The sequence below is a fragment of the Nyctereutes procyonoides genome, unplaced genomic scaffold (assembly GCF_905146905.1).
Source record: "Nyctereutes procyonoides isolate TBG_1078 unplaced genomic scaffold, NYPRO_anot_genome, whole genome shotgun sequence".
NCBI lineage: Eukaryota > Metazoa > Chordata > Mammalia > Carnivora > Canidae > Nyctereutes > Nyctereutes procyonoides.
The window spans coordinates 28,927,094-28,939,601 of record NW_026575140.1 but is presented as its reverse complement, the minus strand read 5'-3'; the positions used below and the strand labels follow the sequence as shown (position 1 = coordinate 28,939,601).

Below are 12,508 nucleotides of genomic sequence, written 5' to 3'. Positions count from 1 at the left end.
TGATTTGTTTTAGAGGGAGAGGGAGAGAGATTCTGAAGCCGACTCAGCACTGAGCACGGATCCCCCTGTGATGTTTGATTTCATGACCCTGACACTATGACCTAGGCCAAAACCAGGAGTTGGACCTTTAACTGACTTTGTCTCCCAGGCACCCTATGATGTTCATTTTTAGCTTAGGTACACACAGAAATTTAAGAAATATTTATGAGTTCAGTTAAAAATAATAAACCAGGGATGCCTGGGTGGCTCAGAAGTTGAACGTCTGCCTTCCACTCAGGTCATGATCCCTAGGTCCTGAGATCAAGTCCCGCATGGGGCTCCCTGCAGGGAGCCTGCTTCTCCCTCAGCTTATGTCTCTGCTCTGTGTCTCTCAAGAATAAATAAATAAAATCTTAAAAAATAATAAACTATTACATATTAACATATGTATTTCTTTTTACTAAAAACTAAATTTTCCAGGGGATCCCTGGGTGGCTCAGTGGTTTAGTGCCTGCCTTCAGCCCAGGGCATGATCCTGGAGTCCCGGAATCGAGTCCCACGTCAGGCTCCCTGCATGGAGCCTGCTTCTCCTCTGCCTGTGTCTCTGCCTCTCTCTCTCTCTTATGAAAAAATAAATAAAATCTTAAAATAAATAAATAAAAAAAAACAACTAAATTTTCCAAAACAAAAAAGTTAATGATGAGGGCGGCATTGCTTTACAGTTCTGCAGGTCTCTTTAATCCCTCACTTAATAGAAGACAGCTGGATTCTCCTATCTGCTTCTGCTCTGCTTTGATGTCGTACATTATATGGCCTCTAGAAAACCCTACTGTACACCCATGAGAGACTGATACAGTATTATTAGGAAGACGATTTTGACCTTATAGATCCGCAGGAGTCTTAAGGATCCCCCACCTCCCCAGGTATGCAGGCTGCACTTTGAGTACTGCCATTTCTGTTGGGAGTCTAAGGAGCTTCCCATAGGTGCTTTCCACTGTGAGAGTCCTGCTTCTTTTGAAGTTCTGGTGATATTCACAATCTCTGTGTCCCCACTGCACCTTAATCTGCGACTTGCTGTGGTTGATGTTTGTCAACCCCTGCTAGGCTGTGAGCCTGGTGGGGGAGACACTCAACTTTATTCACCTTTATATCCTCAGGACTTAACACAGTGTCTGGCCTCCATTGGGCATCGGATAAAAATAACCTTTTAATTTAAATGTATGTTTTTTTTAAAATTAAATATTTTATTTATTTATTTGTGAGACACACACACACACACACACACACACACACACACGGAGAGAGAGAGAGAGAGAGAGCGGCAGAGACACAGGCAGAGGGAGAAGCAGCTCCCTGCAGGGAGTCCGATGTGGGCCTCCATCCCAGGACCCCTGGGATCACCACCTGAACCAAAGGCACGCACTCAACCACTAAGCCATCCAGGTGCCCCTTAAATGCATGTTTTAATCATAACAGCTGTATAGTTATGACCATATTATAAAATAGAGAGTAAGAAAAAAGCACTCCCCATCACCCAAATGTTATTTCTTGGATGTGTTTTCTATCAGTCTTTTTTTTTTTTTTTTTTTTTTTACAAAATGCAGTTTTTTAGAACTAGAACCACATCATATATAATAAACTAGCATCATAATTTTGAATAATTTATTCCCCCTCGCCTAGAACGGGTAAGATTTTTTTCTCTGATGTTCTTCCTAAATACCCAACATTAGCCTGTTTAGGCTCCCAAATCGTTGTTGTCATAAATACAGCGATCTTGTGAAGAATACCTTCACACATACGGCTTTTTTGGCATTTTGTGTTATTTCCTTAGAATAGATTCCCAGAAGTAAGATTACTGGGTCAAAAGATGTAAGACGTTTTTTATGGCTTTTAATACATACAGTAAAATTGCTTTTCAAAAGGGTTATACTAATTTTCAATGCCACCAGCACTTTCAGGAATGTTTCCCTACTCAAACTGTCAACATAAGTCCTATTAAGAATGCTGATCGATAAACTACTGTACCTTAGTTGTCACAATTTTGCATTTTTTTTTGAGGCTCATAAAATTAAAGTTTGTTGAAGAAGGAGAGTCTAAGACAAAACATTCTCTTGGGACATCTTTATTTACGGAAAATTATCTTTTTTTAAAAAAGATTTTATTTATTTATTCACGAGAGACAGAGATGCAGAGACAGAGGCAGAGAAAGAAGCAGGCTCCCTGCGGGGAGCCCGATGGGGGACTCATCCTAGGATCCCGGGATCACAACCTGAGCCGAAGGCAGATGCTCAACCACTGGGCCACCCAGGTGCCCCTATTTCTGAAAAACATAAGAAATTTTTACTTGTGAACACTAGAAAAGGACGCCTGTTTTAAGACTGGCACAGAATTCACTCTGCCAGTCAAATCTTCTCGCCAAGATTCTCCAACAGAGACCTTTCGCGGATTCTGCTAGGCGTCCTCACCAGTAGCAAAGGGGGGAAAGTCCAATGATCCCACCGTAAACCAGGCAGGATCCAGAGAGGGGCTGGAGCTCTGGTGCTCCTTCAACTAACTTTTCTTCCTCGGGCCCCCGCGCCCGCCCTAACTCGGAGGTCTCTACCCTCTCCTTTGTTTGGGCTGCACCTGCCCACGTGCACCAGGGCCGACTTTCTCCGCAGGGTGCAGGGGGCACCTCCCCGCCGCCGGGCCGCGCCTCCCGTCTGCTCCGCGCTCGGCCGTTCCGGGGGCACTTGGGCTTTCCGAGCGGCCGCGGCCGTGCGCCCGCCCCCCGCGGGAGGCTCGGGAACCCGTTTCCAGGCTGGCACCGCCAAGCCGCGCGGCGCGGGCACCGGGGGACGCGCCAGGAGCGCGGCGACCGTGCGCCCGGGACGGAGGGGAACTTGGCCTGCCTCGTCTTCCGGGCCGGCGCGCCGCGGCTCAGCGCTCCTCCAACGTCGCCTCCCGCGGCCTCATCCCGGGACAAGCACTTATGAGTCATCGGCTCTGTGGGTCACATGGCCAACGTGACCAAAATAAAGTTTCAGTATTTTAAGCCGCTAAAAAAGGGGACAACGGAGCACACCGGAGGCGGGCTGCGGAGGGCGGGCGCCGGCGGGGCCGGGCGAGCCGGGCACCCGCGTGAGGGGCCGCGGCGGCGCGGGCGGCCCGGGGAGCAGGGCGCAGGGCGCCGGCGGGGGCGGGGCGGGGGCGCGGGGGAGGGGACGGGGCGGGGCCTGCAAGACGCGCCCCTCCCCCCACGGCCGGCAGCGACGCCCGGACTCCCGGGCGGGCGGGCTCTGAGCGCGGCGCCCGGCCGACCTCCGCCGCGGAGCCCCGGGCCGCGCTGCCGCCGTGCCGCGGCAGGCCGCGGGATTCCGGAGATCCCGCCGCGTCCTCCGCCGCCGCCGGGACCCCACGCGCCGGCAGCGGCTTCCCCGGGAACGTCCTTCAGCCCCGGGAGCACGCGGGAAAAGCCCCAGCGCGCCAATGAGCGAGCGCCTTCCTCCTGACGGTCACGCTCGGGGGCGGGGCTTCCCTTCGCCGCTCCCGAGTTCCGGGAACCCCCTTTGATTGGTCTGGACGGCCTGGGAAACACTGCAGTGACGCCCAATCAAAGAGCCACGTCTCGGCCTCGAGGAAATATTCCGTGTCGGCCGGCTCCTGACTGGGCAGTTCTTCCCGGCTCCGGCCACTGGGAAGCTTTGTTTAGGTCCGGAAGGCGGGCTTTCCTGGGAGTGGGTGGGGAGGGGGCGTTGATTCTTCACCAATCCTTTCATTCCGTTGGGTGGTGACCAGCCAATGGGCCTGGCGGATAGGACGCTCCTCCCGGAGAGTAGTGAGACCCCTGGTGCGTGGCGATTGGTAGCGGGCAGAATGAGTGGCAGGCGTGCGGCCCAACGGGCGCAGTGCGTGGGCCGCGGGGCGGGGCCAGGGCGGGTGCGCGGCGGCGGCGGGGTGGCTGGGCCGGCGGCGGCGGCGGTACGAGGCGCGCGCTCGGGGTCCCGGTCGCGAGGAGGAGGAGGATGTGGCGCGCGGAGGGGAAATGGCTGCCGAAAACAAGCCGGAAGGTAAGAGCCGGCGCGTGAGGGGCCGGGGGCAGCGTGGCGGGCGGCGGGACCCGGCCCCGCCGGACATCCCGGGCATCGGCGGCGCCGGGCGGGAGCGCGGGGGCGCGGCGGCGGCGGCGGCGGCGGGCGGGCGGGCGGGCGGGCGCCCCGGGCCGGGGAGGGGGCGGCGAGTGGGGGGGGGGCGGAGCGCGGCCGGGTCCTGAGGTGACTCGCCGGGCGGCGGAGCTCGGCGCCGCACACCCCCACCCGGGGGCGGGCTGGGGCCGGAGGGGCGGGGGGCCGGCGGGCGGGGGCCGGGCCCAGCGAGGAGGAGGAGCCGGCGGAGGGAGGGCCGGCGCCTCCCCCACCCGGACCGGGCATCCCCGCCGCTCCCCGGCCCGCGGCGCGGCCCCCGCCCCCGGCGCCGGGCCCGGTGGGGGCCCCGGGGCGGAAAGTTTATCCGCCTCGGGCCCCCTCCGGCCCCGCGCCCCGCTGCCCCGGGCCGGTCCCGGTCGGGGACACGGTCTGCGCTCAGCCCCGCCGCCGGGGGCTCTCGGGCGGCAGGGCCAGGCGGACTCCGTCCAGCATCACCCTGGAGCCCCGTGGGCGCCTCCCAGAGCCGGCGGGGGGCCCCGTGCTTCTCCCCGCCAGGGGGACCCCCTCCTGCTGAGCGTCCCCGGGCAGAAGGGCCTCGTGTGACCCCTCCCCCTTCCCTTCCTGGGAAGGGGGCCTGCGCAGCATCCCCGCCCCTGGCAGTCGTTCCCATCCTACTCCTGCCCTTGCACCCCTCGCAGCTAGGAGGGTGGGGTCTCCGTTTCTATGGCAAGTGAGGATCTCCATACTCCCTTGCCCTTTACCTTCTGTGACCCTGATCCTTCTTTGGCAGAGGGGTCTGTCTCAGCCTACCTCTCATCTTCCGTGGAATCTTTTGGGGCCTTTGCACACCATCTATTGACCCTTCTGCCAGGACAAGGGGACTCGGGCTCCCCACGTTCTTCTTCCCTCACCCAGAGGGTAGTGGGGGCCTGTGCAGCTCTGAAGTCATTTCTAAATAGGAAGGCAGATACTTCTTACAGATTATGCATACTCTGTGCTCACTTTCCTGGGTTAGGGTGAGCTCATTTCCTGAATACCCTTTGACTTGGCCTCTTTTTCTTAGGGGAGAAACTGGACATTACGGTGTTCCTTTCCCCATTCGTCCATCTCCCCCAACGTGTTCTCTGTCTTCAGGAGTTTCTTGTCTGGGTGAGGGTGGGGGCCTGGATCAGATGTAGGGCAGGGCTTCCATGGTGCCTAGTACTTGAGTGAGAGGGGGCCACGGTGATTACTCCTCTGTGTCTCAGGAAAACAAGGGTCTGTTTTTGCTTCCATTTCACTCTTGTCTCTGAGGTAGGGGCAGCATTCACCAGTTGACACTACCCTACCAGGAATGTGGTCATGTGTCCTTCTTTTTTGGTGTTCCCATTACTATCTTCTGTGCAGTGAGAACCTGACTTTGTATATCCTACATACAAGAGTTTTTGAACCTTCCCTGGAAATAAACTTCCCATTTCTTTTTTAAGAGAACCCATATCCTCCTTATGGCTTCTGTTTCCCAGTCAGCCATATTTAGTGAGCCTGTTACCTTGACTTTTCCTGATTTTCTTAAATTGTATTCATGTTGGCTGGGTAAGAAGAAGCCATATGCCTTTCCATCTAGAAAAGGGAGTGTAGACACTCATGTCGCCCACGTGCCATTCGGGAAGGGGTTGCTAGCATGCTTCTTGTTGTACTAGAACCTTCCTTTGGCCTCGTGTTGTCTTTCATGGGATCTTAACTTTTTTGTTGTTGTTTTTTGATCTTTTAGCTTTCAGGTGAAGGGGAAATTTGGATGCTTCCTATTTTTTTTTTTTTTTTTTTTTTTGCTGCTTTGGTTCTCTTTTGGCAAAAGACAAAATGCCATGCATTTGTTTATGGATATACACATGTAGGTTTGCATTTCCAGATAAAGTCACACTTGTCACGTGTACAGCTTAAGTTGGAAGGGTTAGATGGCTAGCTCTGCATGTTCGTGGGGACTTCAATGTGTACGTATATGGATATATATTGCTGTTGTCAGTAACTCTTCAGGCTTAGAAGAATCAGAAAACTCATTGATAAATGGCCAATTCTTACCATTCTTTCATTTGTCATTTGTACTGTACTGAATAAGCAGAATGACATCCTGAATGCTCACCAAGCCCCCGAATACATGAAGTGTAGAGTCCTGCCAACGCATACCAAAACTTAGGCATTCTGAATTTAGGGGCAGTATTCTCTGCTTGATTCTTCCTAGGTGAAAAGTTCTCATCTTGATCTCTTTGCTGCTGGGTAGGGGAAAGAGTTTCATGTATTTGGGGCATCGATAGGAGGGGGTGAGAATATGTGTTTCTGTGACCGAACTAGGAATGAACAGCTGTATATATGTCACTGTTTTATTTTGGCCATTTAAATAATCGAGAGAGGTTTGCACATTAGGAAAAGGTACCTTTGGGAAGGCCTGTGACACTTCATCAAAGGGTGGGAGGGACTGTTGTCCAGGTTGGTCCTGAGTATCACAGTCTACAGATTGGCTCTGGGGCATGGCCATGATGGAGCGGCCTCTGGGGCCCTGCTCCCTTCGCTCACGGAGCTTGGAATGGCTGCTGTCACTCAACAGTGAAGTCTTACTTTTTGACAGGCATTGTGTGGAGACCCATCCTTCCCAACGAGCTTTGTCAGACTCTGAGTGTTTGGACCGTTAAGCATTTTTTGAGTAAAGAGTTTCCAGCTGGAGTAGTAAGTAAGGAGGCAAGGTGATCTGGAGAATTGGTCAGCATTAGGCTTTGACTTCAAGAGTTTGCCCTTCAGGTAATATGGAGCTATCCAGTGGGCATAAAACCCACTGCTCCAGAGGATCACTTTTAACCTCAATTTCCTTTTTTTTTTCCCCTCAAAGTTTTTATACTATTGTCATTTTGTCTGTATATCTATACTCAGCTTGATGGAATTGTGTATTTTTAGGGTGTGATATTAATGACCTTTGGAAAATGATGTTTGAGTACCTGCTGTAGATGTTGGGGTGTTCCCAGGAGAGTGAGTGTTCCCATCTCACTTCCAGTGGTGGATCCTTTCCTGTCTTTTTGCCTGCCATCGACTGCCCTTCCGGGTTTCTTCTGCTAATTGGGGTGCTCTCTCTGTACAGTGGGGCAGTGGAAGGAAAACGGTAAGGGTTAGAGGAACACACTCGAGCTTAGTGTGTAAAGGTAGGCTCTTTGAGTTTAATGTGGTTGTACTTTCTGTGGCACCCGCCCCACAGATGATGGGAATCAGCTTTTCCCTGTTAGTCTTCCAGTGCACAGTGTTCTCTCGCAGTCTTGCTAGATGGGTTCTCTTAAGGACTTTTCTTTTTTACATCTTTTCTGTTAGAACATCACTCTCTCCTCCCCCTCAGCCCTTACCTCCAGCTTTTTGGACAAGGTTGGGTGACTCATGGGACATCTCTTCCCTTGTCTTGTTGAAGACTTGACTTATCCTGCTGTTAAATGTTGGGTTTCTCTATCTCATCATTTAGTGAATTCAGAATGTTGACATGTACATAGCAGCCTCTACTCAAGGTCAGGTTGGTTTGGATTTTCCTTTCTGAAAGAGTAGGATTGCACTTGCTTGTTCTTTGAGCCATATTTATATATCCTGCTTACCCATGTTTTTCCATTTCTTTAGCGTTTAGGCTTTCCCTAAAGTAGCCTATTCTGTAGTGTCAGGTGGCGTTATTTTAGTTCTCTCTTTATGTGTTTATGCTAGCCCATGTGCCTGGTGGGTTATTTATTTATTTATTTTCTTTTTCCTGGTGGGATTTTAATATTTTTCTCAGTGATTTTAAAGTAGCCCATCTTGTGGTTTAACTTTTCTTTTTTTAACCACTCCTTCATTGCTCTGGGCCATTTTTCATTTCCCATTTTCTAAGGTTTAGGGAAATACCTCGCTGTGTGCAGTTGTACTTCTTTGCGATTTCTTTATGGAAAAAGCAATGGAAGGTGATTCTCGTGTTCTCTTTCTTTCCCCTGATAGTTGTGTCCGTTGCCTTCTTTGCAGGACCTTTGAATTTGTCCTTTTGGAGAGAAGCTGTTTTTACATCCATATCCTGTCACTGAGCGCATTCATTCTGGAGACAGTCACTGAGCTTCTGTTCTGTGCAGGGATCTGTGGTGGTTATGGGACTGTGTCTGAGACCTCTTAGCATGAATGACATTTCAGTGTATCTTGTGTTTGTCTTTTTATATATTCTTTTAAGGAATTCTTTTTGGAATTGTGATTGTTTGGAATGTAATCTTGCAAAAAAGATACTCTAATGGTGTACTATCTCAGTGAACTCTTACTCATTCCCTGCAGGATTGGGGATGTTGGAGAGGGTGGAAGGCAGAGTGAGAGGCACTTAGCAGCTTTCCCTCAGACTATGTGTAGAAAAAAGTAAGGTCAATCTTCTTTTTAAATGGCTAGGCTTAACTTTTAAGTCGCTTGCATACATGGTTGGTTGGAATGCTTGTTTAACATTTGAACAGCAGCATACCAGGTATTATATAGAACATACTAGGTATTGTGTAGAACATAAAATCAAACGCATCCTTTATAGAAGGAAAGGGTAGAAAAATAATTTCCTTTTAGGATTAACTGGTATATTTCATATCCTTAGATAGTAAGAACTGAATGAGATGCTGTAACATTTTTGCTGCCAGGATGTGTTATATCTAAATTTAATGCCTAATTGTGGTGACCATTCTTTGGCTAGATATCTAATATAAATTATCACTGTGTTTGTTTATTATGTGACTTCTAATACTTTATACTTTTTTAATAGGCTTTTGTGTCCTATCTTTTTTGGGGGTAAATAGCCTCATTATTTTTGGATGTAGGTTTGGTATGCTGAATGATGGTAATAATAATAAAGAATCTGGAATGTATTTTTTTCATTCTATATTAAATCAGATTTCCCCTCCACAATGTCTGTAGAAACCAGTTGTGCTAGTATTTCACTCTTAAGTCTTATTTAGGGTTATAGTCTGTGATTTGGCAGTGTCCTTTATTCACGTGAATATGTGACAAGATTTTTTGTGGGGACAGATGATATGTGTTTTCATTAAAACAGGTGATTTTCTAAATGTTCTGTATCTTCTAGAATCACTTATTCTGCCCTTTTTGTTGTTCTAGATGGCCTAAGTTCTACTTCTCTTTCTTTCCCATATGAAGAAGTTTCCTTATTGCCTTTGTCATTATTATAAAAAAGTATGTGTAGGTCTACTGTTTTCATAGTCTTTCTGTCTCTGGGAAAGTGGGGTGCCTACCATTCCTTTTGTCCTGTAGTAGTAAGAGGCAGTGTCACCTCTGTCCCCTTAAGGATAGAGGGATGAAATGGGGTTTAAGCCACAAGGCTAGGGGTGATAGTATTTGTAAGTGGATAGCATCTCAGGGTGAAACACTGTGTCCTTCTGGCACCTGAGACGCCTCTTGTAGGATTTTGAAAATTTGATTTTGCTGCGTTTAGCCAGCTTCCTTCTGTCTCTTTGGCTTTATAATGGTAAATTTCTTTGGGCAGAGCCAGCAAGTATTCTACTTCATTTGGGACCTTCATTCACAAATATGTGGGGGTCTTCTAATAATGTTACTGTCATACTAGTTATAGTCTTTGGTGTATTTGAGGGTGAGAGTAGGAAGTGTTCTTGTACTCTACTTCTTTGTCCACATAATATAAGTAGGGTTGCGTAGTCATTCACTTTATTTTCCAGGTTATAGTGTGTAATCTGTCTCCTTATTTTCTTTTTTTTTTTTTTTAATTTTGCAAACCTGATCAGGTTCAGGATATAGGTTGACCAGACATTATCCAATCCCTGTATTTTGTGCCATCCTTGGATGTAGTGCCCATCAGTCCTGTCATTAAGATGTGTTGTTGTTCTGTCAAATGTGATGGTCTTCCATCCCATGATATTTGTCATGTGTTGGTAAAGATAGTGTATCTCTTGTATATATTGATAATAGCAGTTCTTGATTTTTTATATGGTGGGACAAAGGTGTTTTTTTACCCATCAGTGTGCTGGCTGTGTATTTCTAAGGTTGTATTGCATCTTTCTGCTTTGAGTGCCATTGCTTGTAGAAGGTCATGGGCCTCCTTGTGTAAAGATTGGTAATGCTTCCTGAGCATTTTTTAGCTCATTACCCTGGACTAAAAAAGAAATATTATGTACCCCACTGCAAAGAAAGGCCAAGTGTCAGCCATATTACTTCCCTTTCCACTTTTTTTTTTTTTTAAAGAGGGTTGTTTATTTCTTTTCAACTGATGGATGTGTCATAAGATGGAATGGCCAGAAGTATTTTTCTTTTCAGAGATATTTTTTAAATAGTTCTTTTGCATTCACCCCATATTTTGCTCATTCTTAATAGAGTTGCATGTTCTCATATACAAGTCCTTTACTCACTTGGAAAAGTGCAGTCACATTTTATTTACTTTTTTTTCAGATTTAGCCAGGCCTTTCAAGTCATGTACCATATGCCTGCCTGCGACTACCCAGAAAGTGGCTTCGGGGGAGATGGGCTGGTCTGGGGTTGTGTTCCTCAGTTGGCGCTCTGCAGTGTGGTCTTATAGTTACCAGTGTACAAAATGACGTGGTTTCAAAGAAACCTTTGGATTTGAGTTCTTAATGGTTTTAAACGTGTTATTGCTTGGAGACTAGTTAACTGGCATTACTCTCACCACTAATTTTACTTCTAGTGTCACCTGAAATATCTCTACCTACCTTCTCAAAAAAAAAAAAAAAAATCCCCAAACAAAAATCATGATAAAATCCCAAAAAAGGCAAACTGAAGGCCAGCTCTGACTGCCCCTACTGTACGGTTGAGCCACTAGCTTTGGGGAGGACCTGTGAAAGCCTTTGGAACACATAGCATTCAGTCATTTAGCAGAAGATCACACATTGTGTCTTTTATTTTTCCTTATCCGTTACCACAAGGTAAGCTTGTGTATTTAGTTACTTAAAAATACTTTCAATGTGGATTGTTTTTCTTCCTTTATTTTCACCTAACCATTGGAAAGAAAACTGGGGTTTACTTTTCATAATAGTAGTAAGTTATTGTGTTCCTACTTTTGTGTTCAACATCTGTGAGCAAATGGGGAGCTAACTCCAGTGACGGCAGTGGGACTAGTCAGGACTCAGACTTGTTCTCTGTAGCCGATATGTTATTGTGGAGATGATTTATATTTTAAGCCAAGTCTAGTGTCTGTAACACATGATAAACCAGATGTTTAAGTTTATTTAATCTTTTTTACAGTATGCATTTAACAGGATGTATCTATGTGTTTTATTAGAATGATCTGCAGATACAACTGGAGGTACTCCTGCAACTAAAAACAAAGAGAGAAAAAGAAAACCTTTCTTTCTAGTTTTGAAAAACAGGTGTTATCTTTTTTTTTTTTTCCCTTTCATCGGGGTGACTTAGATTGCCAGAAAGCATTTCTGAAAGTATAGTAATACAATCAAGAGTTAATCTTTTTGAGACTTAGATTTGATTTTTTTTTAATCTTTTTTGAATTTTTATTTATTTATGATAGAGAGAGAGAGAGAGAGAGAGAGAGAGAGGCAGAGACACAGGCAGAGGGAGAAGCAGGCTCCATGCACTGGGAGCCCGATGTGGGATTTGATCCCGAGTCTCCAGGATCGCGCCCTGGGCCAAAGGCAGGCGCCAAACCGCTGTGCCACCCAGGGATCCCTTAGATTTGATTTTTAATCCTTGTCTGAAAAGTTACTTTTGAAGATGTATGTGCCCCATTGGTTTTCTGGGACACTTGGATATCTAACCATTTGGATAAAAAGAAGTTGGTATAAAGTGTGAAATTATCAAATAGAAAAATGATGCACTAGTGAAGAAATTACCCATTTATCGTTGAAGATAATCTACAGTAATGATTGGAAGTGTAAATTCAGATATTCAAAGGAAAAATGGAATGTTGGCGTGGGTACCATGTTGAAATTGGCACACAGAGCTATTGTTTGAACAACACTCCCCAACATGGAGATGCTTAGAAGATAAAGAAGCTAATGGGATTGATTATTTTAAAATGTTAAGTCTTTTTTTCTCTTTTTAAAAACGTAATTGGAATAAAATAACCCTTCTTGGTGAAGAAAATGTAAACTTTAATGGAAGTTCAGAATGATATATTTAAAAAGTGAACATAAAAGATAAGGATTTTTTTATTGCAAATCCACAAGGGGGTAGTGATGTTCTATCAAAGATATTTGTGGTGGAAATGTGAGATGGTCTCTTTTAACATTTTAGATTTACAGATAAAACTGGTATGTTTGCATTTTAACTTAATAAGATCTTCTTTTAAAATGTTTATTGGCAAAATTGTTTATTGCTTAAATTAAAAAAAAATCCCATTTTGGGTGAATGGCTATTTTAAGCCATATGAATGGTAAAGAGAGGATGTCCTTGTAGTGTTGTGCTTTGGAGAG

General features: G+C 46.8%; 1 protein-coding gene across 1 annotated transcript in view; it reads left to right on the top strand.

Annotated features, from left to right (window-relative positions):
• Positions 1-3,914: 3,914 nt before the first annotated feature.
• Positions 3,915-12,508, top strand: part of CAMTA1 (calmodulin binding transcription activator 1) — a 1,317,854-nt gene continuing 1,309,260 nt past the window's right edge. The window contains exon 1 of the mRNA XM_055306507.1: positions 3,915-4,028. Within this exon, the coding sequence (XP_055162482.1) occupies positions 4,004-4,028 (25 nt within the window). The 5' untranslated portion in view covers positions 3,915-4,003. The remainder of the gene's footprint in view (positions 4,029-12,508) is intronic.